This window comes from Neoarthrinium moseri (assembly GCF_022829205.1).
Source record: "Neoarthrinium moseri strain CBS 164.80 chromosome Unknown scaffold28_Wmoseri_CBS_16480, whole genome shotgun sequence".
NCBI classification, from domain to species: domain Eukaryota; kingdom Fungi; phylum Ascomycota; class Sordariomycetes; order Amphisphaeriales; family Apiosporaceae; genus Neoarthrinium; species Neoarthrinium moseri.
The window spans coordinates 335,925-362,446 of NW_026055142.1; the positions used below are offsets into that span (position 1 = coordinate 335,925).

The 26,522-nt window shown below is 55.8% G+C and overlaps 6 protein-coding genes across 6 annotated transcripts; 2 read left to right on the plus strand and 4 right to left on the minus strand.

Moving 5' to 3' along the window:
• Positions 1 to 245: 245 nt before the first annotated feature.
• On the plus strand, positions 246 to 1,028 carry JN550_007403 (uncharacterized protein; the record flags this gene model as incomplete). Its single annotated transcript, XM_049319250.1, has 2 exons — positions 246 to 536; positions 615 to 1,028. 2 exons carry the CDS (start codon positions 246 to 248, stop codon positions 1,026 to 1,028), a joined length of 705 nt encoding a protein of 234 aa, XP_049170685.1.
• A 673-nt stretch (positions 1,029 to 1,701) lies between these two features.
• Positions 1,702 to 3,826, minus strand: JN550_007404 (uncharacterized protein; the record flags this gene model as incomplete). The annotated part of the gene is made up of 4 exons (XM_049319251.1): positions 1,702 to 1,834; positions 1,959 to 2,228; positions 2,320 to 2,491; positions 2,641 to 3,826. 4 exons carry the CDS (start codon positions 3,824 to 3,826, stop codon positions 1,702 to 1,704), a joined length of 1,761 nt encoding a protein of 586 aa, XP_049170686.1.
• Positions 3,827 to 4,774: 948 nt separating this feature from the next.
• Positions 4,775 to 11,138, minus strand: JN550_007405 (uncharacterized protein; the record flags this gene model as incomplete). The annotated part of the gene is made up of 6 exons (XM_049319252.1): positions 4,775 to 4,882; positions 4,940 to 6,553; positions 6,607 to 6,852; positions 6,998 to 10,698; positions 10,771 to 10,878; positions 11,030 to 11,138. The coding sequence occupies 6 exons, from the start codon at positions 11,136 to 11,138 to the stop codon at positions 4,775 to 4,777; spliced, it is 5,886 nt and encodes a 1,961-aa protein (XP_049170687.1).
• Positions 11,139 to 16,566: 5,428 nt separating this feature from the next.
• On the plus strand, positions 16,567 to 17,295 carry JN550_007406 (uncharacterized protein; the record flags this gene model as incomplete). Its single annotated transcript, XM_049319253.1, has 1 exon — positions 16,567 to 17,295. One exon carries the CDS (start codon positions 16,567 to 16,569, stop codon positions 17,293 to 17,295), a length of 729 nt encoding a protein of 242 aa, XP_049170688.1.
• Positions 17,296 to 18,464: 1,169 nt separating this feature from the next.
• JN550_007407 (uncharacterized protein) lies at positions 18,465 to 20,379 on the minus strand (the record flags this gene model as incomplete). The annotated part of the gene is made up of 4 exons (XM_049319254.1): positions 18,465 to 19,801; positions 19,875 to 20,095; positions 20,157 to 20,226; positions 20,307 to 20,379. 4 exons carry the CDS (start codon positions 20,377 to 20,379, stop codon positions 18,465 to 18,467), a joined length of 1,701 nt encoding a protein of 566 aa, XP_049170689.1.
• A 1,512-nt stretch (positions 20,380 to 21,891) lies between these two features.
• Positions 21,892 to 25,683, minus strand: JN550_007408 (uncharacterized protein; the record flags this gene model as incomplete). Its single annotated transcript, XM_049319255.1, has 4 exons — positions 21,892 to 24,635; positions 24,688 to 24,735; positions 24,789 to 25,061; positions 25,266 to 25,683. 4 exons carry the CDS (start codon positions 25,681 to 25,683, stop codon positions 21,892 to 21,894), a joined length of 3,483 nt encoding a protein of 1,160 aa, XP_049170690.1.
• Positions 25,684 to 26,522: the final 839 nt, after the last annotated feature.

The window sequence follows — 26,522 nt, forward strand, 5'->3', positions numbered from 1 at the left end:
ATTTAGTCCCAGCATAGTCGGCTGACAGCTTGCTTCTACACTCCATCCTTATCCTGGGCGTTTCGGCACCACTGGAAATTCTTCGACCGCCAGAGTGTATGCTCGCAGTACTTGATAAATCCAACGTTGTGTTCACTCTCACTTCGTCGGTCTTCCTGATATCTCGGCCCTATCGGTCATCGATGAGTACCTGCTGATCCCTATCCACGCCCCTTCCGTGGTAGAATACTGGCATCAGTCTACTAATGTCGTACACTATTGAAAGCGCTTTGCCCGCAGACGCAGCAGCCATCGCCCGCGTGGCCACGGCCGAAGAGCCGACGCCCTTCCGCCGTCTAATGAACGGCACTGCGGGCGACAATGACAACATGTTGCAGGAGGAGACCGCCATGTGGGCCAAGGTCATCGACCATCCGGCCCACCTCGTGCTCGTGGCCCGGGAGCAGGACACGGGGCTGGTGGTTAGCTATGCGCAGTGGCGGCGGCCCGGAGGCGAGGAGCCTCTGCACCCGAGCCCGGACCTGGCGACCGAGGAGGTAAGATCTCAACACCAAATCTTGGGGAGAAGGACAAAAAAATATACACGAATACTGTGTACGCTGACACCGGTACAGGAGAAAGCCAAACTCAGGGATCGACGCCTCGCCTCCCTCCCCGCCGGCATGAACGGGCCCCTGGTTCTTGCTTTCTCAGAGCAAGTCGCCGCGCTAGGACGACAGGGCTTTCAGGGCCGCCGGCGCTGGTACCTGAACGCGCTCGGCACACTAGTCACGCACCGGGGCCGGGGGCTGGCCACGCAGCTGGTGCGCTGGCCTTTCGCCGAGGCAGACCGCGAGGGCATCATCGTGGGCCTGTTTACGGACGGCGAGGGCCGGGCCCGTGCCCTGTATCAGAGGCTGGGCTTCCGGGAGACGGCGCGGTTCGTGCTGGAGCTAGGAGCGTTTGGCGGCGGTGCGGAGGATAGGCATGTGGAGCTCGCGATGGTCAGGGAGCCAGGGGCTTCAGAGGAGGGCCGGGACGGTGGTTGAGTTCCGAGGGTCATTTGCGAATTTTGCGCAGTGAATCAAAAATCATCCAAGCTGCGTATGTGAAGCGAGAAGCGCGGTCGTGCCCAGAATTTACCACGCAACACTCACCTCCAAAAAAAAAAGTACTTATTATCCACATGGTACCAACCACAAATGGGCAAAAAACATACAACACCGGGTATTCGCTGGTGGTCACCCACCCAACTACTAATCCAGCCCTCTCCAGTTTATCTAGGGCAGAGCGGACGGGATGCCGAGTTCCCTGGAGGGTATGGTCGTATGTGACAGTGTTGTGGTGTATCCAGTTCTATATCCACAACGCCGCCGGGTATCACAGCCCTGTTTATTGCAGAATGGAGGATCTTGCGGTCGATAGCAAGTTCAAGGGAGTAGTGTCTGGTATTTCTTTTCTACCACGTTTCGACGACCACGGAGAAAGACCCCTGACTTGAGATTCAGTCTACTGCGGGCTCCAAAATATTGGCATTTGGTGAATATTATTCATATTTGGTCATGACGGTAGAACTCATAACATCATTATAATCCATATCCCCAGCCAAATTCAATATGATATCCAGGCTATTCAGTGGACCACCAACCATTGATACTCATAATGTGGCCGCAGTGTGGTTATTTCCTCATGTACCATGGCTTACGTACCAAGTTCCACCCCTCAGATGAGCATAAAAGCTACAAGCAGGCCCGTGACGGATGCAATGGTCAAGGCGACATCCCACGAGCACACACCAGCCGCACTCGGGATCGGGACTGACGTGGGTATGGGCTTCACGACGGAGACGTTAAGCCTTTTAACATATTAGCATCCGCTGTGCTGCGTTTCTTCTCATTCTAAAGCGATGCATGGCGGCGAAAAAAAAAATAAGAGCAAAGCGACAATTCCAAAACGGAAGGAGGCTCAAGTCAACTCACCCGCAGGACCAGCTCGCCGCGTTGCCCGGATCGCCCTGGCCGCCGTACAGGGCCGTCTGCGGATAGGGGCACAGGGGCCGCTGGCGCAGCACGGGGGTCGATGCGTTGTACGGGCCCAGCCAAGACGTGGCCACGACCGACTCGACCGCCGTGCCGTTCTCAACCCAGGCCATTGTGGCCAGCAGGATGTCGTGCTCGGCGTTGCGGAAGCCCGGGACGGACCACACGTCGGTTCCGAGCACTGAGCCCTGGGAGCCGCCGCCGAAAGCCCTGTGCATTCCATTTCGTCAGCGCCGGTTCGAAGGGATAAAGGGCAGATGGCTGTGGCTTTCGGGTATTGGGTAGCAGTCTCATGACTTACCAAGGCGCGCCAACGGAAGAGCCGTAGCAGTGTCCCATTCCGGGGACCTCGAAGTACCGGAAGAAGTCCTGGACACCTGACAAATTACCCTTGCCCATGGCCTCGACTGTCTTCTGGTAGTACAACTCGGAGCCCTTGGGTGGCACCAGCCCGTCGGCCAAACCGTGGTACACTGTACGCATTGTAAGTCAGTAAACTCTCCACAAGTCTATTGAATAGGGGCAGGAGTTGTGTCCGTGTAGATAAAGAGAATGGTTCATGATTCTCCAAGCATCATCAAATGGGAAAAGGTGTAGAAAAGAGCTTCTTGAGTATACATACTAATGAGCTTGCCGCCGCGTCCCCGGAAAGCCGAGATATCATAGTCGTCGGCAGTGGCATTGCCCGGGTCTGTCTGCGCCGCGTACTCGAGTACGCTGTCGTTGTACGCCGTCCAGTCCCACTCGGCGTCGTCGTATACAAAGTCGCGGATGTAGTTGATCCCGTACGGACTCGTACTGGTCTGGTTGAGCACCAGCGACCACTGAGCCTCGCACCCAGGCGTCAGGCCTGGGTAGAGCAGCTCGCCGGACGCCGCGGCGCGGTAGTCGGCGTAGGCGTTACCGGCGGTGGCGATCTGTGCGTCCGTGAGGCAGGCAGAGCGGTTGGCGCCGGCAGGCCCGCTGCACGACAGGGTTGTGTAGTCCGGGTTGCAGCGGCTGGGCAGGCTGACGATGCCATCGGCCAGGCCGTCGAGGGCGTCGCACTGCCGGATGACCTCGCGCGCCATGGCTGGGAACAGCGCGGCGTCGATGTGGTTGGTGCCGTTGAACGGCAGGTTGTACGTGCCCACCTTGGTGACCCACGGGTTCAGGTGGCTGGTGTACCAGGCGGCGGCGCCCACTACGACGCCGTCGAAGCTGTCCGGCGACATTTGCACCTCCTTCAGCCCCTGGCGGCCGCCGGTCGAGCAGCCATTATAGTACGAGTAGGCGATCCGGGCGGCGTAGTAGGCCTCGGTGAGCTGCTTGCCGAGTTCAACGGAGCCGTGGAAGGCCCGCCATCCCCAGTCGGTCTTTTTCTCTGGGTTGTTCAGGGCCCATGCTATGTCCGCCGTCGTCGAGTTGTGCCCCGTGTCCGTCGACACGATGGCGAAGCCGTACTGCACACCGGCCCCCATGTCCAACCAGTTAATACCTCCGCCGAAGCCGCCATTTCCGACGGCGAGGAACCGGGAATTCCAGTCTGAGGGCAGGAACAGACCAAACCGGTAGAGCGAAGTCGGGGACGAGACAACTTGGATGGTCACAGCACAGAGCTCCGGAAGGTTGGTGGGAGAAACGGGATAGTTGAGGTCCGAGGCGCCCTCGCCGTAGCTCGCACCGCTCTCCACGAGTGTGATCTTCTCAATGCTGGCGTCAGCTGGAAGAATGCCGGCAAAGGTCGCAGCGTCGCAGGCGGCCGGCTCTGCTATAGCGACCCCGGCCCCTAGTACCAGGAGCACGGATAAGATTATTATGTCGATCATGTTATTGCAGGCTCCTGTGCGACTGTATTGGTCGCAAAGAAAAACTCTCCGTTTAGGCTATGAGATCGTATCGGTCCCATGAAGTTTCGAATAGAACCACCAAGAGGTGTGTGCGACAACATCGTCATGTAGAGCAGAGGAAGAGTAAATAGGCTAAATTGTCGACGTTGCGGCACATGATGACCTGCCTGATTGGTTCGCCATGCAACCAATACTGTCCCTCTATTATCTGGGTTGGGTTGAGGATTGCCTAATTGAGTATCTGATCTGAAGATAACGCATACTCCATGGACTATCTATGTATCTGTGGGTACAGCGAAATCACATGTAGGTAACACTATTGCAACGTTATAGTATAACGCATAGGGTTACGCAAGTCACCGCCAGTCCCGTCGCTATGGTATTAATTAACCATTTTCTGTTGTCTCGCTCATAAGCCAATGTAGATCTATAACGCAACTCTAGCGCACCTGATGACACTACTATACTCTCAATACCTCCGCCCATGTTCTATGTATGAGTTTACTGTTAATGAACACAAGGACTTCCCAGAACAATTCATACGAGGCTTCACCATGAAGTATCTGAGGCATTCAATCGAGGACAAGATCTTGGGACAAATAGGCAAAGGCACGAGAGCGCTCGATAACGAGGCCGCGTTAAGATTCAAGGCAAATTGATCACAGCAATCTGTATACGGAAAAAGCCCAGTTAAAATTGGGTTTCTTTTGGGAGTCCTATCTAATGATGTACACTGAAGACGCCCTGCCATGCATCCAGAGTTCCTGTTGTGACCCTAACGCGCTGCAATGCCGCAGCAAACACTGGGCCCGTGTTATTTGCGCGACTGAAATTACGCGTTCATCCTTTTCCTCCAAAAGATCCCTATCACAGCCTCCCTGCAATTGGTCCCTAACCTATATTACTCTCCACTCTGTCCTGGAGATATCAATGTCCAGCCATGACAGCATGGTAATGCGACCAGGCTAGATCGCGAGAGTGCCTCAGAAGAACGTCCTCGGTAAGAGGCAGCTTCAGTATGCGCTGGTGATCCATCTGTTCAACTGGGTTAGCTGACGGCATTTCGAGTGTCGTTGACATTCGAACACTTACCTCTCCTTTCTTGGCAAGATCACCCACCACCTTGGCTACAACAGCCGCCATATCCGTCAAGGCGGCATATTCTGTAATGCCGGCTTCCGGGGTGTTGCCATGCATGGCCGGCAATCCCTCAAGCAAGCCGCTGACGAGGGCTGGCGGGCATGGCTCATGCCGCTGCTGAAAGCCCACGAGCTGCAGGAACGCTTTGTATACCTCGCCACCGAGGTTCCAGCCGGGGACTTGCGATTGGCGCCCTGCAAATTGCTGAAGCAAGTCGGCGAGGGCATCAAAATCACGTTCGATGACGGCCACTGGTGCAACCTCCTTGATAAAAGTGCGGTGTGCCTCGTTGTACGATTCCGCGCGAAGAAGACACTGCACTTCAGCAGCGGCGTCCTTCTTGACACTGCGCATGTATAGCGCTCTGGCATGCCAAATCCACTTGGCAGGGATCTTTAGCTTCTCTGTAAGCTTCCTGAACCCATCAGATTGCTCATCGCCAATCAGGCCTGCATGTCGGCAAAGGTGCTCCTGAATGGCTTGAGTACGAGCGTCAGCATCCGTGAGATGGAGAAGGACAAAAGTAGCATCTAGCCAGCTACCCTCATTCGTGAGCTGTGCTGCGAAAGAAATGGTAGCAGCATCGGCCTTCTCCGTTGCGTTCTTTCCAAATGTCACCCTGCCTGTCGCGGTCAGGGCTTGGCCAAGCTGCCAGCTGAGACGGTAATCCAGTGGCGATAATTGAGAGTTCTCAGGTCGCAGTACCGATTCGAGGTCAGCATCAGGGTTTGCGTAGAGCTCCAGCAGGCCCCACAGCAGGTCTTCTCGCTCCATTTCCTTGGGGTCATTCCAGATACTGCCGATGCCCTCTTCGATGAACCAAGACAGGGGTCGCTGCTCCCGGTCCTGCTCAAAGTCACCCCTAAACTTCTCGACCGCATCGGCGATGATATCCTCTGTCAAACTGCCGTACCATAACCGAAGACCGAAGGCTTGCTTCCAGTTCATGCCAAACTTGCGGGAAATCACGAACGATTCCATTCGGTTCTCCAGTGGGCCGCTTTTGTTTCCTTCACACACGCAGACGTTACCGCTGAGCAACTCATACAGAGCACGAATGGGCTCTGAGAACTCTGACAGGACATTTGCTGCCTGCCACTCTTTGATCTGATCCCGGATGTCCCTCTTGATATCGTCACCAGTTCCAATGAGAGAGATGAGAGTGGCAAGACGGAAGTTCTTGCCGTCCAATAAATGCTTGCAAGCTTCGGCGACGCGGTGGCCAGCTAGAGCAGCGAGCGCTTTCTCCTCACTTGAGCCTGCCATTGCGATACCCTTGTTGGACTCTGATTCTACCATGCCCTCCCAGAAGCGGCACAATGCTTCTCGCCGAACTTTTTCGGTGGCATCAGCATCATTTTGCAACTCAGCAGGCACCTTGATGTTATCAAAGAGCGTGCTGGCAAGTTCCCAAACAAGCTTTTCGTGATCAGCTGCGGGGTTCTTGTGTCCACTATCAGTGGCGAAGTCCTTCAGACTGACTCTCGGGCCCTGCACGGTAGGGACACCATCCTCGATGTAGAAGTCAGATTGGTTGATGTGGGCACGGATTGCTTTGGCAGACATCTATATGATGTTAGTCAACATTGACCGAATCATGTTCAATGTTCTTGACGCACCTCGTTTGTGAATTTTGCGATTCGGATGTCCTGAGATTCAGACACGATGGCGCCTTTCATGACAGTCATAAGTCCGTTCTTTTCCGCAATGCGTCCAGTTCTCCCGAACGGTGTCTCTTGAGGGGTTGCGGCAAATACGAGAGTGCCGCTTGGACCCCAGGTAGGGCGGAGAGCGTCATGCCAGGCACGGTCTTTGTCATCCAAATCATTTTCATCGAGGGTTTTCGTCATTCTCTTATAGGGCCACTGGAAACACGAATATATTTAGCAATGAACTCAATTGACTACTCAATCTGTGGTTCTCGTCCCTGAAGAACGCCGCCCGACTGATCAACGCCAGGGTAAAAAGACAAAACTAATAACAACCGACCTTTACATTTGCGGGTCTAACCGTGGGCTGAGATCTCTCAACCGATGGCTTGGCCTGGTCGAAGATGGATTTCATCAGGTCAATGCTTGTGGCGAACCCACGACTATCCGGGACAACTCGCTTCTTCGTGGGTGACGGAAGTTGCAAGTTGCTCTTCGTCCGAAAAGCATCAGCTTCGCGGAGACTCTTCAGATGAGTGCGGTCTCTTTTCCGTGGACTGATGGTCTTCTGTAGCATGTCCATCCAGTCATCACCGGCTGTGACCGTCACTTTGGCCGGTGTGGCCGAGCCCTTGATAGCGCGCATCCGGGCTCTCATGATGCCGGCTGGAGTCTCGGTAACGAGCTCCATTTGGCTGGCGGCAAACGAGTCGTCGTCTTGCTCCGCGGCGGGATGTTGTCCAAAGTCATCGCTCGTATCGTGACTCTCGGACATTGCATATTCATCGTCCAAGTCGTCCTGTGCAACGGGCACAAGGGCCTTGGATGTCGAACCCGCGGAGCGATTAGCTAAAAAAGACGACCGCTGAATGTTGACCTCGGCCATCTCCGGGACGTCTTCCTCGTCATAAGCTACGTCCCCATCGAAGGCACCTGGGAGCGCAGGTCGGCTGTGTCGGAAGTCAAAGGTGTCTTCGTCCTGGTCAAAGTCAGGATGTGCCGAAGGTGACGGGGACGTAGACTCATGACTGCGGCCTCCAGATGCAAGGGTGTTGGCGGCTGGATCAGCCTCGGTTTCATCTTCGTCCTCGTCATCATAGTCGAGACCGTATCTGGTGAAGTGGTCCACCGAGAATGTCCACTCGCCAGTTTCTTCGTTGTAATTCTCGAAGTGGGTGTTCTCAATTCGCTTTAGACGTTCAATATGCTTCTTCATCGCGGGTGCCTTGCCACGCTTGAGGGCTCGCGGCCACGAGTTCTCCAAGTTGATGAGCGAGGGAACATTAAGACCTTTACCCACTGGCGGCTTCTTCGCTTGAACGGGGTATACTGTGCAAGATCTCACATCGAGTGCGACGATGGTCTCGTAGAGGTTATCCAAGTCAATGTTAGTAAGGTCGACAGGCACCTTGAACTTGACCCATCCAGAGTTCGAGCGGCCAACCGTGAAATCCTGGACCTTCGAGCGCTGAACCCGGTTCATGCTTTGGATCTCCTCCTTGCTGGGCTTCATCCAGTATTCGCCGAGCGCCTTGTCAGCAGCGCTGACAGAGGAGTTTGACACGGCAGGAGTAGAAACTTCTTCCTCGTGCACAATGGCTAATTCATTACCCCTGACTTGTTCAACCTCTGGAGTCGACGTGACATCAGTCTTGGAGCCATTGACGCCATTAGTCTGCGCGGGGCGGATGTAGCCGAGCTCCTTTGCGCTTGGAGTCGTGTGTGCGGACCCGTTCGGACCGTCAATGGCCATTGGAGTCTCACCAGGCTGTTGCTCAAAGCTCACGCGCTTGCTAAGCTTGCGCGACCCGTTGGGTGTGTCATCTGGCGACTGCTTCTCCTTTGTGGGAGTCGAGAACAAGTCGCTTCTCAGTTCACGGTTGATGACGAGCTTCTTGACGTTGCTGCCGCCCAACCTGGACCCTGAGCTGGCGGAGAAGGCACCAGGAGCCAACAGACTGTCCTCAACGTTGAAGCTGCGTCGCAGGTTGCTTGTGGATATGCTCTTGCCCAGACTTCTGCCCAAGCTTCCACCGCCGAGTAGACTATGTGACATAGTTGTTCCCGGGGTGCTGGCAACGCTAGAAGGGCTGTTGGGGGTACCATAGGTACTATACGAGAAACCGAAACCTCGCTTCACCGGAGTGGCGAAACGGGAGGCAGAAGCCGGGTTGAGCTTGTACATGGGCAGAACGGAGGGACGGCGTGTCTGCTTCTTGCTCGACAACGGCGTTGCAAGAGGGCCGGGGTCGTTGTTGGCAGTGCTCAGGTTCCCGAATAAGGATCCTGTGCCGTAAGCTGATGGATCATTGACGCTGGCGGTCAAAGCTTGTGGCGTGGACTGGTTGTTCATGGAGCCACCAAACAGCGAGCTTCCCATGGCGTTGTTCTGCTGTTGCTGCTGGTTGGTAGAGCCCCCAAAGAGTCCACCCTGCTGCGTGTTGTTCTGGCCTCCAAAGAGACCACCGCCAGCAGACTGAGTGCTAGCACCAAAGAGACCGCCAGGCTTCTGGGCAGAGTTGTTCATGCCACCAAACATGCCACCTCCAGACTGAGTCTGCTGGGCGCCCGCCTGGTTGTTTCCGAGGCCACCAAACAAGCCACCACCAGTGTTGGTATTTTGAGCGGCAGTGTTGCCGCCGAACAGGCCACCACCAGTAGCGCCAGCGGGTTTATTTCCAAATAGAACCCCCGAGCTCTGCTGGTTGTTGGCACCAAAGGCACTGGCGGTCTGGGTAGTGGATCCCCCGAAGAGACCTCCACCAGTTGATCCAGTGTTGGTGTTCCCGAATAGGCCACCAGCGGGCTTCTGTTGGTTCTGGTTGCCGAACAAGCCGCCACTTTGCGTGTTCTGCTGGGCGCCGCCGAATGCACCTCCTGAACCGAAGCCACCTCCAGTGTTGGAAGCAGCAGCAGCATTGTTGCCAAACAGCCCACCGCCACCAGTGTTCGTATTGCTTTGGGCATTGCCGAACAGGCCGCCTCCAGATGTGTTGGTGCTTCCGAACCCGGTACCAGTAGTCTGCTGTGCCGTGTTGTTTCCGAAAAGTCCGCCGCCGGTGCTGCCAGTGTTGGCGGTATTGTTCGTGTTCCCGAAGCTGAAGCCGGATTTCTGCTGGGTGGCAGCGTTGTTGGGGGCACCAAACAGACCACCGCCGGTGGCGTTCGTATTTGCGCCAAAGCCACCAGTAGTGTTCGTGTTGCTACCGAAGCCACTCGTTCCTGAATTACCGAAGAGGCCACCAGAAGCGGGAGCGGCGGGAGCAGCAGCACCACCGCCAAACATGCTACCGCCGGTAGCTGGCTTGTTGCCGAACAATCCTCCGCCTGATGTCGAACCGAAGGCGTTGTTGGTCGTGCTGGTGGCGCCGAAACCCGAGCCTGTATTGGTGTTGGTGTTTGTGTTGGAGCCAAAGAGGCCACCACCGCCGGTATTGGTATTGGCACCAAAGCCGCTGGTGGTATTCGTGTTGGTGGTGCCAAAACCGCCGCCGAAGCTTCCTCCAAAGCCGGGGCCAGCAGCACCGCCTCCGTATCTGCGGTTCTGGGCGTAATCGGCAAGTCGCAGTTCCTCGGAGGAGAACTTTTTGTAGGGTTCTTGGAATAGGATGTTCTGGAAGGAGTTCTGGGCCAAACTAGTCGCCGATTCCTTTTCTACGGTAGGCGTAAACGCTGTGGTGGCGGTTCCGGGCGCATCTCCAACGGGTCCGCCGAGGGCTGTGCTGGCGGGGGCATTGCCAAATGCGCCGCCCGAGCCAAAGGCGTTGGTAGTGTTGCCGGCCGGGGCTCCGAAAAGGCCACCGCCGGTTGCTCCTGCGGTCGAGCCAAAAGCTGGCTTGTTTGCGGTCTGGCTCCCGAACAGGCCGCCTGAGCCGCTGTTGCTGCCGAAGGCGCTCGTCGTCGAGGCATTGTTGGTGCTACCGAAGCCACCAAAACCTCCGCCGGTCGATGCAGCAGGTGCAGACGAGCCGAAGAGGCCACCTCCAGTAGAAGGTGCGGCACCGAAGGCCGGTTTTGCTGCTGCTGCTCCGAAGCCGCCGGATGTGTTTGAGCCGAAGCCACCTGCAGAGGGGGTCGTTAGTAACGTCTCGATACAGGACTCTGGATGAAAACATCAAGCGGCACAAGGCATACCTGTCGTGGAGCCAAAGCCGCCACCGGTGTTGCTCGAGCCGCCAAAGAGGCCACCGCCGGTGGTATTGGCCGCGCCGAAAGCATTGTTGTTCGTTGAGCCAAAACCACCTGTGTGGGATGACAGTCAGCGAGGGAGATGACTTGGTGTTGTGGCCCATTGATAAAGTGCCCGGTCGCGTTGTGTGTGTGCGTGGGGGAGGGCGAAGGCGATGCCATGTGACGTTGATGTGGTGCTGGGGTTGGGTGTAGTGCTACATACCTGTGTTGGTGGTGTTGGTGTTGCTACCAAAGCCTCCAAAGCCAGTGCCGGTGTTGGTGTTGCTCGTGTTGGAGCCGAAGCCGCCGAATCCTCCGCTTCCGAACGACATGTCGGCGGTGCTCAGGAGTGGTCGAGCTCGGAGGATGGAGGTAGGGTGAGAGGTGGCGCGTCAGACGCGTGCTGAGATGGGAACGGGGGGACCTCGATTCAAAATTTTGAAGACATGGGAGGACCAAGCCAAGAGAATCGGAATCGCCGTCTTGCAATCGCAAAAAGTATCGCGAGGAGCTCGATCGTTCGTGGAACCGCGACCTCGGAAGGGTTTTCTCGCGATCGAGGACGGGAGGCGAGGTGAGGTGAGGTGAAGTGAGGAAGGTCTGCTGGGCGCAAGTGCTGGCACGACCTTTCTACTGACAAGACGAAGCTGGCCTGGGGAAAGGATGGGCTGCAGGATCCGACCAGGGAAGAAAAAGCCAATCGATGCCTTGATGGCTGGCAGACAAGGGCTAGAATTAGTAGGAAGACCTGGCCGTCGAGTGCAGTAATGCAATGGGCGCACTGCGGTCGTGGTCGTCGTCGTGGTCGTCGTCGTCGTCTCGTGGTCGGCTGGGCACCAGAGGTGGGAGAGACGGGCAAGGAGGACGAAGAGACACGCAGAAATTCTGAGGGCGACTGGGGTGCTAGTGTGTCACGCCTGCCTTTTGAGAGACGGAGCTGCCAGCTCGACGCGGGCTCTGGTGGCCTTAGGTTGTTAGGCTTTCCTTTCGCTGTAGACCTGCCTGGGGGGGCCTGGGGGCTTGGGGGGGGGGGGTTCCACAAGGAGGTGCGCGCGCCCAGAGACCAGAGACCAGAGACTAGAGACCAGAGGGAAAGAAAAAGAAGCTTGGACCATCCAACCACCTCACGCGCTTCACTGCAGGCGGCTGGGCCTAAGAACTGTTCACTTGCCCAAAAAGAACAGAGGGGAGACCAAAAAAAATTGAAAAGGGTGACGGAATTGCTCCGTGCCAAAAGAGCTGGGGGTAGCTTCACTTCACGTCTTGCACACCACAGATGTCACCAGAGAATTAGGGACCTTTTCCGCAGCGCAGGCAGGGGCAGCTTTCGGTTTCACTTGCGCATCACAGTCACTTTTCAGTGCAAAAATGTCTCTATGATCACAATGACTTTGTCTTGCATTGGCCCTGGCTTGTCTGTTTCCCAGCTCTGCGCCAGTCTCTTCTTCATACGTCTGTAGGTACACGAGCTGGAAGAAGAGGGAACCCGCCTTTGCCAGAGGGTAGTCGTAGTTTTAATACTTTTCCGAGCCAAGTCACTGCGCCGTCGTTGTGTTACTGCCCTACCAGTCATGCACTGTCGTCTCGCCTTTGATTGTTAAGCAAGGCAGATTTTGGGGTGGATGCCTACAGGGAGAGGGCCCGGGAGCTTGGACCTCTCGATTGGCCGCGCCATTCGCTGCTTATGTAAGGTAGTCAGTCAGCTTTGGAGTCTGGGAGTCGCTCTCAACCACTACCACTCAGGAAGGCGCATTAGTTATCACCTACCGGTTTTCAGGCTTCGGGATGGTTGAGGGGGATTACTAGCATCAAAGAACCGAGAAATTGTACATTGAACTCACTGTGTTCTCACGGTATTTAGTCCACAGCATTGCCTAGTGCATTTGTCAGTATCAAAGTATCAACTTTAGTTGCCCGAAAGTGCAAGCATGAGAAATGGGAGTGCAGTTCGGTACCGATGCCGAGGGGATGATGAAGTACTGGCTTCTAGTAGCCCAGTACACTATGAAACTAGCACAGCGCAAAAGTCTCGTTGCTTTTCAGATCGTTATTGAGTCTTTTGCATCTCACAGCCATGAAGTAGAGCTTCCAAATATGACAGTGACCGGTTTTGCCGGAAGTCAAAAGTCTGTTGTCTGGCAGTTGGGTGTCTGATATGTGACCAACGCTCGCTCATACGGTGGTGTGCAATGTATGAAAGACCCCCTTTTTGGCCGTCGTGGTTTACCCAGCAGATTTATCAGACTACCACCGGTTCCTAGTCTTCACACTGCTACGGTGACGCATTACGTTAAACATGCTACCTGTTTTGATATTAATCAATATAAACTGAGCCCCCGCCCGCCTGTTTCCTCTGTGGTAAGAAGTTTGGCAGTTTGGCAGGCGTATACACGTATCTCAAGACAACCCCAGGAGTATTGATATGTAAAAAAAAAAAAAAATTAAAAAAAAAATATTAGAAATCCCCTGCTGAACTGTAAGGCTGAGGATAGAGGGTCTGTACGCCTAACCGTGTCACAGGGCTCATACCGTGTGGGCAGTCATTGGCGTGGACAAATGACAGGTCGCAATCGTCATGTCTGACGCAGGACAAACATTCGTGGTTTCTAAATTATAGCATGTCTTCTAGACGGGCTTCTATCGTCCAAATCAGTGGAATTTGGCGCACATCTTGCTTTCACGATGCTGATGACTGGCGCAGTGGCCAATAGGCTTGTCTATACTGGCATGTCACACTTCCGCTTCAGGTGCAAAGGCACAAAGTCCCAAGCCTTGCATCTTGCAGCTGCTAGTTGGCTTCCTTCGTTGAAAATATGCGCTCGGACAAGCTTCTTTTGTCAAGGTGCCGAGAGTCAAGGAAGTTGCCTGGCTGTGACTCATCTCTTTGACTAGTGGGCAGATTTCTGGGATCCAATATTACTAACCAACTGGTCTCGAACAATACTACAAGATCCTCTCACATATCCTCCTCCTATGGTAACCACTTCATGGAGCTACGTTGGGCATACTATGTACTGCTCCTTGCGGGCTAATGCCTCAGCACACGATGCCATCAGCCATTGCCGTTGGTGATGAAACATTCCATTCGTTCTCTCGCCTGCCGCTGGAAATTCGTCGCCAAGTATGGCGAGCCTCTTTCAGTCCGCGGACTATTGTCCTTTGGGAGCGGCATTCACTCGAGAAGATGGTCAGCTACCTTGTCAGCCCCACCCCTGCACCTGCAGTCATGCACGTCTGTCATGAATCTCGCTCCGAGGCAGCATCCAACGGCGTCTACAATGCCGCCTGCGTGTCTGATGAGGGTTCGAGGTCACACTATGGATCAACTTCTTGCTCGACACTATCCAGGCTACCCAGTACGGCTTTCGCCTCATAGGTCCAGAGGAGAGAGCTCAGATTCTCAGAGCAAATGTCGAAGTGGACAATGCCTTTTTCTTCTTGGAATTCCAGAAGGATTACTTGTCCGAGATGGTCCGACTAGGAGAGCTAGACATCCTATCCGAAGTGCCACTGCAGGAGTGGGGGAGGGGCTTTGGCCGAGTGCAGCGCTATCTTGAAGGACAATTTGATAGTAGACCAGGAGGGGCTTGCCCGAGGATCAGAATTATTGAATCTGCGACTGGGGATGATATGAACGCTAGTAATTACATTGAGAGGGCAACCGCTCTGAGGGGCCGTGGTGGGAGTTGGCGCGGAGGGGGGATGCAAACGTCTAGGTCATAACAGTTCTTGATTCTAAGCTTCGTTAACTTGGCGTCGGTCGAAATCCCATCATTCTTGTGAGAATCTGATGTCACGCCTCAGCCAACGTACGGCGCAGCTCAACATCTGGAACTTCTTTATTGGAGCTCAAGATAAGTATAATCTGATACCCACCTTTCAAGCGCGCCCAAGGTTTCTCACGTTCAATACCTTGCAGGGATTCGACCTATACCCACTTTCCATACCGATTCGCTTTTCTACCAAAGTGTGTACTCATCACAGCAACACAGACATGTGAGACAGCCAATCGCAAACTAGCCTGACTCGAAAGCCACGCACCTGTCAGATAAGCGATGTCTGGTTTCGGTCTATATGCCAGTGAATCACGTATATGATACAAAGTCAGTCGTCGAGGACGTTGACTAGAATGTGTCCAAAGTCTCTAGCTCATGGGGTCTTTACATATTCCCGGCCCGTTAGGAACCCCCAATAGCCTCGGCCGGAAGTGCCCGTGTAACTACGTAAATACGAAAATACTCAATTGTATTAGAAGAGTACAAGATATGCTCTCTTCTTCGACTACTGCAGCTAAGTAGGTACTATGGCATAACGTCGCCTAACCATCATTGGCTGCGACCTGGAATGGTGCCGCCAGGTCCCTGTCTCGTGATGTACCATCTATCATTATCACGGTGCAGTTGTTGTATTGCACCCTGGTATATCTCGCTCGTTAGCCTAGCTCAAAATGGAAGATCTTTGGCAAAACACTTCACATGTGGCTTTAGCAGAATTAGTCATCGGCTTGCGGAAAATCTGACCTTGTGGATGGCTACATATGTATCGGGGATGTGAGCTTTGGTGTCTCTTTTGTGAGTTTATATGAAGACAGGCGTTGGGGTGATGCGTTGGACCTGTGACGTTATGCAGCTGTCCGGTTCAGCCGTTGGAGTGGTAGCTAACACCTGAAGGCTGATGGTATGTAAGTGGTAGCAGAATGCGATTAATAACTAAAGTGTAATCAATTATAGTAATTCAAAGTTTTTTCTACGGCGTAAAGAGCATTTCAGGGGTTCAGATTGCGCAGGCCCAAACGTCGACAACGAGCCATCTCTTCCAAATTCTACGCTGCATTTGCGCAGAGCGGGATTCGGATATAATGCCAATCTGTGATGGACCAAGAGTGGCCAATAAAAACGTGATACCCGCACTCTTTGGATCTGTTTACAGTGGACTGTGTCCGTCATGGCCAACTAAAGGTTAACTTGTATTTGACGGCTGCACTACCAGCCGAGTGGGATGTAGGTAGCTCGACCTGCAGTGTCACGCTGCAGGAGAAGGGGGAAAAATTTAGCGTCGAATTGGACGCGCAAAGTCGCGACTGCCCCTCGGCGACCCGGTCGAGCTTCGCGGTCGCCCCAATCCCTGACACGCGCCGGACGCCCGACAGCCCGTCATCACTATCACCCAGAGAGAAAAGAGAAATAGACACACAAACCCGACGGCCACGTCCATTTTTTTTTGAACCACCCACGATGCTCTGCAGGGTAGCGAGCCCGAGTAGCAGTTTGAGTTCCACCCCATGAACATATTGTTGATCCTCCGTCGTCGTTGCTGTTTTCTCTCTGTTGCTTGAAATCGCCCGGAACCCTTCCTCGCGCTCTCGGCTGTCGAGACCTTCGTGGGACTCTTTCTTAGTCGCGCTGTATACAACATTGAATACGTTTTCCCAGCATCGTGGCTTTTGGCTCTTCTGTTTTTCGGCAAGCGAAGCGCATCCTTCATACCCACCTTGTTCAAGCTCCGGCCTCCAGCTCCACGATCTGTGCGCCTAATTTGGCGACAGGCCATAGCTTCGCCCGCAACACCTACCTCGGATACCACCACCGCTGGCTTGCGGCGTACGGCGCACAATCCACCACCGAGTGAGCTTCCTCTCAGGGCCAGATCTGAGGCCTTTCAAGAGCACGAACTACTACTACAGCCATCCCAGCCGACAGCAGGAGCTCTGACGCGAGCATTGCCGCTGCTGCGCGCGCACACGCCTCGCCCTCGCCCCCCATGGCTTCCTACGGTGGCAGCAGCAGCATGATGAACAACTACAACGACACGCGAGGCGCGCTTGACCGGCAGCAGCAGCAGCAACAACAACAAAATCCCGGCTCGCGGTCATTACCGTACCGCGGCCCCGGCGGCGGCAGCAACAGCAGCAGCAATGTACGACCCGGCGGACGGTTCGCACCCCCCGTACAGGACCCCAGCCAGGCCGAGCCGTGGCACCAGATCTCGGACGAGCACCGCAGCGAGATCAGCGACTGCTTCGGGCTGTTCGACATGAACAAAGACGACGAGCTCGACTTCTCCGAGTTCCGCTACGCGCTGCAGGCGCTGGGCCTGAGCCACGTCGCGCGGCCCGAGCTGGTCGCCGCCTTCCGCGCCCGTGCCCACCCGCGCCCGGACTGGTCGCCGCTGCCCGCGATCGCGGGCCAGCCGCCGCCGCCGCAGGCGCCCGGGGTCGTCGACCTGCGGCTGTCGCGCGAGGGCTTCCAGGCTGTGGCCGCCGAGTACATGGCGGCGCGCGACCCACGCGAGGAGCTGCTCAAGACGTTCGGGCTGTTCGACAAGGGCGGCAAGGGCGTCATCACGGTCGACGACCTGCGGTCCGTCGTCAAGGAGCTGGGCGAGGACGTGCCCGAGAACGAGCTGCAGAGCATGATTGAGCAGTTCGACGTCGAGGACAAGGGCGGCGTCGGGCGCGAGGAGTTCCTTAACATCTTCCTGAGCGGCTGATGTTGAGCAATGGCGGCGATGGCAACTACGCGACACAAACCCCAGTCTAAAATTTGTGACACAGATATGCCGTCTTCTCCCGGCGTTGTTTCTGTGTTGAGGCAAAGACGCCACAGCATGGCATGGCATGGCATGGCACACAATGGTTGGTAGCACTCCAGCCGTAGCCGGTGTCGGGAGAAGACAGGGAATGCAGGAGAGACGACCGCGGCTGGCAGTACGTCACGGCCAGGGAGGAACAAGAAAAGAACGGTGCGGCATTGGCCCACAAGCGGGGCTAGGCAAAGAGGGACGGCGCGCGGTGAAGGACACGGACGAGGACAAATCCAAAATGAAAGAGGCAAGCCGAGAGAGAACGGAACGTCCAGAGGGAGGGGCCCCGGCGCGGAGCCCAGGCGGGGGATACAACCCAGGCCCGGCTCGGAAGCATAATACAAGGAAAGCCGCGCCCCGAGTCGGAAGCCGGAAGCCGGAGTTTGTTGTATATACCACGTTGTCTATACCCTGTATGCAAAAGAGCCAGGTGGGAAAAGAGAGAAGGAGGGAGGAACTTGCTTGTTTAGTATAATCACATGGCGTACAATGGAAATGGAAATAAACATGTGCTGCTTCTTTTTTCAGGGCGGCATCGAAAACACCTCTTCAGACTGGTGCCCCTTTTCGCTTGAGTGCTTTCAGAGACGGGATATGCAAAACATAATATGCCTGTGATTCAACGACACCACGCAATGCAGCAGTTTCGGTGTACCGGAGGGACTTATAGCAGTAATATATCATTGATCGAAGTAGATCTCCCCATCCACGCTTCCATCCTTCCATCAGTCCATCCATCCCTCCCTTCCTCCCTCTTTCCCTCACGCCAATGAGCGTATCCACCAGTTACCACACCCGGCCCGTGGCGTCACGGTTCTCAACCAAGCGAAAATAAATGCAGTCTAAGGTTTTTTGGTTCTGCGTGCGTTGCGTGCGAACGAGAGAGATAACGGCTCTTTATTTGACACGAAGCCTAACGCCGTCTCGTGCCCCCCGGAACGGAAGAAAACAGCCCGGTCGTAAACAACCAGTCCGCCAGCCAGCCAGTCATCCATACAAAGCCCCCCTTTCCTCCCGGAAAGTTCCTCCCCTCCGCATGTCATCAGAAGGATAAAACGAAACAAAAAAGGTTTATCTTAAAACTGGATCAGGTCCTGTCCCTGGCCGTTCTGCTGCTGCGGCCGCGCCGAGAAGGGGTTGCTCTGTCCACCGAACCCGTTCATACCCATGTTAGCCGGGCCGGTAGCCGCGGGCATTTGAGGGTGCTGCTGCTGCTGCTGCTGATACGACACCTGGGGCATGCCGGTAAACTGCTGACGCAGGAAGGGGTTGTTGCCCGTCGCCTCGGCGTTGAGTTTGTTGAGTCCAGCTCCGGCCGAGTTGACAAAGGTGCCTGGGGCGGTGTGTTGGGCGGGAATACGCAGGTTTCCGGTGTTGCCAAATGTGTCCATGCCATCCCCAGACGCCAGGAGCTGGTTGAGCCTTGACTCATGCTCAGTGAGCTCTCGTTGAGGCTGCTGTGGTTGCGGCGGTTGCTGGAAGGTTGGCTGTGGGGGTGGGGTGAAGGTCTGCAATGACTTGGGTTCGGGCATAGACTGTAGCTCATTGAGAGTCGGCATCGTAGGTGCTCTCTGTGGCTGGGGTTTGTTCATGCCCGAGGCAAATGGGTTGTTGGAGCCCGTTGGCTGAGCCATCATAGGGGACGAGGTCTGCTGGCGGCCAAATGGGTTGTTGCTGCCAGCCTGGGCAACGGGTTCGGGGGTAGCAGTCTGCTGAGGCTGCTGGAATTGCTGCTGTTGCGCATAGGGATTGTTGAAGCCCGTCGGCTGGGGAACAAATTGTTGTGGTTGTTGCTGTTGCTGCTGACCGTAGGGATCGTACATGCCGGTCTGCTGAGCACCAAAGCCATTCTGGAAGCCATTGTTCTGGAAACCGGTGTACTGCTGGTTGGGCATGTTGTTAAAGTTGTAGCCCGTCGGTTGCCCTGCTACCGGGCTTTGAGTGGTAGGGTTGCCGAACCAGTCGACATTGTTGCCCTGCTGGTATCCCATGTTGAAGCCGGTAGGCTGCGGCTGGCTTGTCGAAGGGAACGGATCGTCATCGGCGAATAGGGACTGGGCGTTTTGTTCTTCCAGCTCGCGCTTTCTGCGTTCGTCCTCCTCCTTGCTCAGCTTGATGGCCTTTGCGAGATCGTCGTCGGTGTCGGCGGCACCTTGGTTGCCCTCTCGTCTCCTTCGATCCTCTTCCTCCTGGTACTTGCTCGCCTCCAAAGCGAGCTTATACTCGGCATCGTCTTCGTCGCTGTACCTGCGCGTGCGCTGGCGTCGCTGGGATGGCGGCGGGACGCTGCCCTCTGGTGCGAACTCCTCGATACCTGTCACCCGAGACTTCCAGGTCTTCCTATCGCTTCTCTCGACTCGGAGGCGCTCTTCATCGAGCAGCAGGGCGGTAAGTTCCTTTGCGGCCACTCGGACTGCGCACGCCACAGGTTAGTAATGTGCGCGATGGGAAAGGCTCCAGGCGGAAAGCTGAGGTTCGCCACTCACCATTTTGCCCGACATCGCGACCGTCTTCGTCGACGTACTGGAACTCGCGCAGGGTCTTGATGATGTAAACGTTCTTACGAGCCCACGTCACGACCAGCTCCGAGCCCTCGTGCAGGCAGTAGTCGAGGACCTTGAGGGCCTTGAGCACGTGTCGCCAGTTCTTGCCCTTGTCGTTCAGGCGCTTGTCGAGCATGTCAACTATGTCGTAGAACTCGGTCGACCTGGGGCGCAATGTGTCAGTCAATCGCCGCAGCGCAGCTCGGAGGGGCGGCAGCAGCGTACGAGTTGTATGTCAACTGAGCGATCTCGCTCATCTGCGTCCCGGTCGGGCCCCATGGGTCGTTACTTGTGGCTGCCCAGTGTCGTCAGTACAGTCGTCTCGCACAGGAGGGAGGCCCAATGCCCATGCCGCTGCGGCTCCGAGGGGCGTACCTTCGCGCACCTTGACCTGGACGCTGGAGTAGCCCTTGGTCACATTCTTGACGCTTCTGATTACTTTCGACATGTTGGCGGTATTTGACGGGGTGTGTTTGCGATGGCAAAGGGGCGCCTAGGGATCAGTCGGGGTGGGTTTTGGCGGTGCGTGAATCGAGGCCCCCCGGTGCACGTTCGTTGTCGGAGGTGCCTGATGACGATTACCGGCGGCGCAATTAAAGTCGCAAATCCAGGCCTGTGGATTTGATGCGAGACTTGCGGTCGTCCGCAGGGGCCGAGGGCGATCGAACAAAGGACAGAGCGCTGCGATGGGGGCGACGACGGGATGCGGGCGGGAAAGGCAGCGCGCAAGGGAGTCGAACTGGATGGTCGCCTGTGACTAGCAGCCCCGATTGATGATGTCGTAGTTGGGTGACGAGTGAGAGACCAGGAGACCGAGACCTGGGCGACAGGATGGAGACCTCATGCGATACGGTGGATGGGTGGATGGGTGTGGATGGGACGGGATGGGGTGGTGAGGTTGGGAGAGGGGCCCGGCTGGCCAAAAGCTCTCCACTCTGGGCAGAAGATTTAATTAGACGCCGTCCACCCCCCAAGCTTGCGAGTTAGGTACCACCTAAGGCAGCCAAGATGCGCTGGAAGGAAAAGAGCTTAGGCACCTAGGTAGTACCTAGGTAGGTAGCTCCTAAGACCAGGGCCAGACAGATAAATAAATAAGTAAATCAACCCACCACCCGTCAGTCATGGGAGACAAGAACAATGAAATGGGGAAACCGGTAAATGACACGAGCGGTGAGGATGAGAACGACTGCGACTTTTCGAGAACTTGTCCGAGCTGGGGAGACACCACGGAGATAGCCCTGAGAGTCAACTGGCGTGTCGCCCGCGTAATAAGAAACCCTCTCGTGCTGCTGGGCTGTCTTTCACTGGACACGGCTGGGCTTGGCCCGACTCGATCAGTGGCCAAACTGACGACGCCTGGGTGAGGCTAAGCCACCCTTGGCTGAAGAAGGCCTTGCCTGGAGTCACTTGAGTGCTTTGGTACAGCATGACGTAAGAAAGCGCTCGAGTCGTGCGTGTAAACTGCACACATGCGGCATGGCATGGCATGGCATGCAAACACATAACCTCACAGACAAGCCTGCGATACCGGCTGAGTATGCAAATACTGGAATCGGTATTCCAAATTGGTATCACAACCACACCCTGTTTGCTTAGGAAGAACCCAGTATACTGCACTTACACGTTCGCGAGCAAAGGAACAGGATAGTAGTAGGCAGTAGCACTCATGCATTTCAGATACAGCTGGAGTAATCCACAACGACCAGGTAGTGGGTCAACCCAGTCGTGATATGTGCTGCCCATTAAGTACTCATGGAGGTATCAATCTAACCCGCAAACTGAAACCCTTCAACGCCATCAAACCCACGGGTCTGACTCTGTGCTCGTAGCGTTAGAGAGAAGAAAAAAAAAAAAAACGCCGGTCAGACCCTCTAAGTTCACACTCGACGAACGCTCAGCTGCCGATGGAGTGCCCACATATCAATATCAATAATACTCTACAGTCGCCGGGGAGGCCCGTTCATTCGTCTTCGCCTTCGGCGTCGGCGTCGTCGTCCTCGTCTTCGTCCTCGCCTTCTGCATCCTCTTCTTCCCCGTCGTCATCGTCGTCGTCGCCGTCGTTCATGACAACGTCAGGATCCTCTTCCCCTCCGCTGTCGTCGTCGCCCTCACTCTCGGCGGGCTCCAGCTCGTCATCTTTGTCCTCGAACTTGGCGGAGATCACATCAATCTCCTTGCCCTTCCCACTCTTGCCCCGGGGCTGCTTCACCTGGACGGTGTCGTCGGCGTCGGCGTCGGCGTCGGCGTCAGCATCAGCATCGACCTGATCAATCTCCCCCGCGTCCAGCTTCTGCTTCTGCCGCTGCAGCCACGATGGTGGCAGGCCCGGTCCACTATCAGCATTGCCGTAGTCGCTCTTCTTAGTCCCCTTAGGCCATCGGCCGGGGCCGCGCCCAGTGCCGCCCGTCTTTCGACGAGATGAGCTAGACTTGGGGCGAGACGCCGACTTTCTAGAGCTGCCCATAGACCTCCGAGGCCGTGGGCGTGGTGCTGTAGCTGGGGCACGAATGGCTGTGGGTCGTGCGATGCTAGAGGTGAGGCGTGAGAGGCCGGGCCGTTTGCGGTCGGGTGGAGGGAAAACTTCAAAGCGAATGATCGGAACATCATTGTATGCGGCTTGCCAGTCATCCTCATCGTCTACTGGCGCCGCAGACTGCTCATTCTCCTGAACATCCACATCCAACATCGGCTCGTCGTTCTCCTTGTCAATGCCGTTCGTCTTGACTTCCACCACCGGCTCCGACATTGCGTTGTCGTTCGGCTCTGTCGACTCGAGCACTGTAGCATCAGACTCGAGCAGCGGCTTCGGATTGATGCCGTTCGCGTCGGCAAAGTCGCCGGTTGCGATACCGCTCTGGGCGAGTAACTGGACTGTCTTATTGTCCTCGTCATCCTCCCGAGGTGCGATTGCATTGAGAGCCGGGCCCAGCTCGAAATTTGTAGCATTGCTGCGGCCCATGACATAGGGCGTCCAGGTCAGAGCCTTGTCGTTCAGCTTGACGTAGTTCTTGGACTCCCACTTGCCGACGTATTCGCGGCAGAAAGGGATATCTACCCTGAACGCATAGAGCTTGGTCTGTGGGTCCCGCACGAGACAGCGCAGACCCTCCAGTGCCGACACGACATCATCAGGCATCATGCCCGTGTCGTCGGAGATCTGCCTGATGCTGAGGCCTTTCCTCGGGTACTTATCCTCCGGAGTGTGCTCTAGTAGATATTTGCACATGACTAATCTCCAGTAGTTGCGATAAGAGACCAAACCCATATCAGACAAAGGCTTCTCTGGCGACCCGGTCTTCTCCTCTGCCCGGGTAAGAAGGTATGAGAAATCGATAAGGAGATTGCCATATCCTTTGCGCTGGTGGATGGGAAGCGTTAAAATGCAGCTCACATTGTTCTGGCTGCTTGCCCTCTTCTCTTTGGAGAAATAGCCGACGAAATGATATCCCATGTCGTCGTATTCGCACAGGACGTAGAAGAGAAATGGTTCCACGTCGTAGTAGAGTGTTTTTGAGCCAAGGAAGAGCTTGGCAAGTAAACAGAGGTTTTGACAATAGACCGGATTCTTCCGGCCGTCGACTTCGAAGAACGAGATAGACCCCTGCCGATAGATTTCGTCGCCTGGAGGATGCTTGGCAGGGCACTTGAGTTTGTGCCGCCATGCGACATAATCCGAGTTCATATACTTCAAACAGAACTCGCATATGTAGAGCACACGGTTGCGGCTATACTCTTCGGGATACGGTGCAGCATACCATGTGTCAATCTCCCAGCCACCAAACTCGATACACTCGATTTGACTGGCAGGACCCGTGGCCTTCTTGGATTTCTTGGTTGGGACTTCCACCTCGGCTTGCATGGCCAGTAGTCTTTGGCGCCACTCCTCGTCAGCCTTTTGCTTGGCTTCGTCGAAACGTCTCCTATCGTCTTTAGTAGGCAGCGTCTTCGAGGTGTCGGCCTCGGCTTCGGTAAGGATACCACCGTACGGCCTGCCCTTGAGGTCGTCCGTTTCCTTGTCGTAGAACGAGTAGAACGGCTGCGTATAGCTGGACGGCATGAGGGATGCCATTGGCGCATCGGCAATGGTAATGGTAGCATTTGCGGCCGACCGAGCAGGCCGCGCTGTGGCAGACCGGTTTGGCCGTTTCTTCGGCTTAGGTTCTTGGGATAATATGGCCGCAAGCTCGGTGGGCGGGACGCGCATTCTTAGCAGGAGAGAACTCCTGGATTTCTTTAATATCGTGCACTTGGCAGCTGGGTTCGAAATCTTTAGCCTCAGCGAGCGCGAAGACCGGGGCCTGGCCGCTTCACTGGCCTCGTCCGCTTTGTCTTCAGAACCCTCATCGTCGTGCGTGGATTCCTCCGGCGTAGTTCTCCGTCTTTTCCGGAGGAGAGACATGACCTCCTCTGTCTCGGCCTCAGCAGATGAGGTCTTCCGTTTTCTCAGCACTCGGGAGCCATCCATAGGGTCCTCGTCGAGAACGAGTTGGTTGAAAACAGAATGCGAATCCGGCTTGTTCACCCCGCGTTGGGAAGGGAGGAGGTCGCGTGCAAGTTTGGAGGCTGTGGATCTTCGGGAGGCGGGTGATATTTCGCCATCGCCAACTTCGCCATTCGCATCTACGTCTTCAGGTGCTGATTCTGCACCTGAGTCGGACAAGGAGTCATCACCTGCGCATTCAGGGCATTTCCAGTTTGCGACGACTTCGCACATGTCAGCCAGGCTCACACAGTGTAAATGCCATTGAGGGCTTACCAGTTTCGCTATCCAGCGCATCCGCATCTCTTGCACACTGTTGATGTGCTACGAAGGAACGGTCAGTGCATTCCCAATCAACAAACAGTTCTGTGACTTACAATGCTCGCCGCAGCCCTTGCAAGTCAAATACGACTCGAAGTCCTCGCTAGGGTCGTTCTCTTCGTCCTTCTTGCAGAACAGACAGAGATTGGGCTCTGCCGCTTCCGACTCTCCGTCGTCCTCTTCGTTGTCGTTCTCGGCTTCGGCCTCCCATTCGGTAGACTCTCGATCGCTTGCATCCGAGGCGGCGCTGGCATCAGCATCACTCTCGGACTCGTCTTCATCGGTCTCGCCGGGTCTGATCTTGACAGCTCCCACGCCCTCGGCTTCCTCTTCCTCCGGTTCTTCGTCAGCTTCTGCGTCCGCATCGGCGTCTACGTCCATATCTGCATCTGCATCTGCGTCTGCGTCTGCGTCCACATCAACATCTACTTCGGCGTCGGCATCTGCATCTGCATCTGCGTCTGCATCCGCATCTTCGTCCTCATCCTCTTCGTCCTCATCGGCGTCTTCGTCTTCGTCGACGCTTCCGACACCGTTGTGGTTGGCTGGCGGCAGCATGTCATCCTCCTCCCCTTCGGCATCCTCGTCCGAAATCTCATCTCCGTCACGAACACTTGTATGGTGGGGTTTGGGAGCGCCATTCTCGGCATTGCCGTCTTCTTCGTCATCAAGTTCTCCTTCGGCATCCTCATCATCTTCCTCAGCCACACCTTGCGGTTGGAGTGCTACATTGACCTCGCCTACGTGGCCTCCGGACTGGTTTGCCTCGCTGGGTTCTTCATCTGGATCGGCTGGCGCGTCGTCATCACCGAGATCATGGTGTAGCTGCCCGGTGGGTGCCTTGTCGAGGTCCATGGCCTCAGGCAAGTCGTCTTCCTCGTATTCGGCATCTTCGTCGGAAAGAACGACGCTCTGCTGGAGTTCCTCTTGCGCCACCTGCGCGTTCGCCATGTTGACGGCGTGTCAAGAGGGGCTCGCGGCGAGCTGGTCAGGCAAAGCGAATGTTGCGACTTGCGACTTTGTGGGTGACAAAGCGCGATGGGCAAGCAAACACACGGCGATGAAGGTGCGGGGGGTTGCTTGGGGGCGCAGGTCGCGGAATCAGGGTCGATCACGTCGCATGCCTGTCGCGAATATGCTCTGCAGTCGACAGCGATGCTTAAGCGTCGGTTATCTGGAAAGAACGTGGTGGGAAGCTCTCGTGGCGAGGCGCGCAAGGCATTGGGGATAGTCGATGGATAAGGGAGCTCAGTCGCCGCAGCTGAACGCGCAAAGGCCCGGCACACAGGGGATGATGTCGCAAGACAGTGGGCTGTACGGGTGAAGGACGAGATTTGGCGCGTCAAATCATGCTCTAATGGGTCTGGAAGGGATGAGCGCAGGTGCAAACGAGGCTGGACATCGATTCACTCGGATTCACGGGGATGCCATCGTGCCTCTCAGTCAGGCCACTGAAGTCCAACACCACCAACTGCGACGGGTGGTAGGGGGGAGGGCCTCTGAGTCCTAGCCGATTGGCCCGTCCTGGGCCCGTGGCCGCTCCGTGCCCACTAAAGGTGTTGGAGGCACTGGGGCACTGGTTGACCGGTGGCACTAGAGGCACTGTAGGCATTGTAGGCACTGTCGCAAGAGACTCACAGGCCACTTTCCCCTTTCCCCATACCAGTCCATGGAGCCCGAGCGCATAACTTGCACAAAGTAACACTTGTCCCACATTATGCACTGCACCCGTTTTTTGGAGTCCTGAGGCAGCAAGTCAAGCTCCCATCTCTGGAATTGGCCCGTCGTGC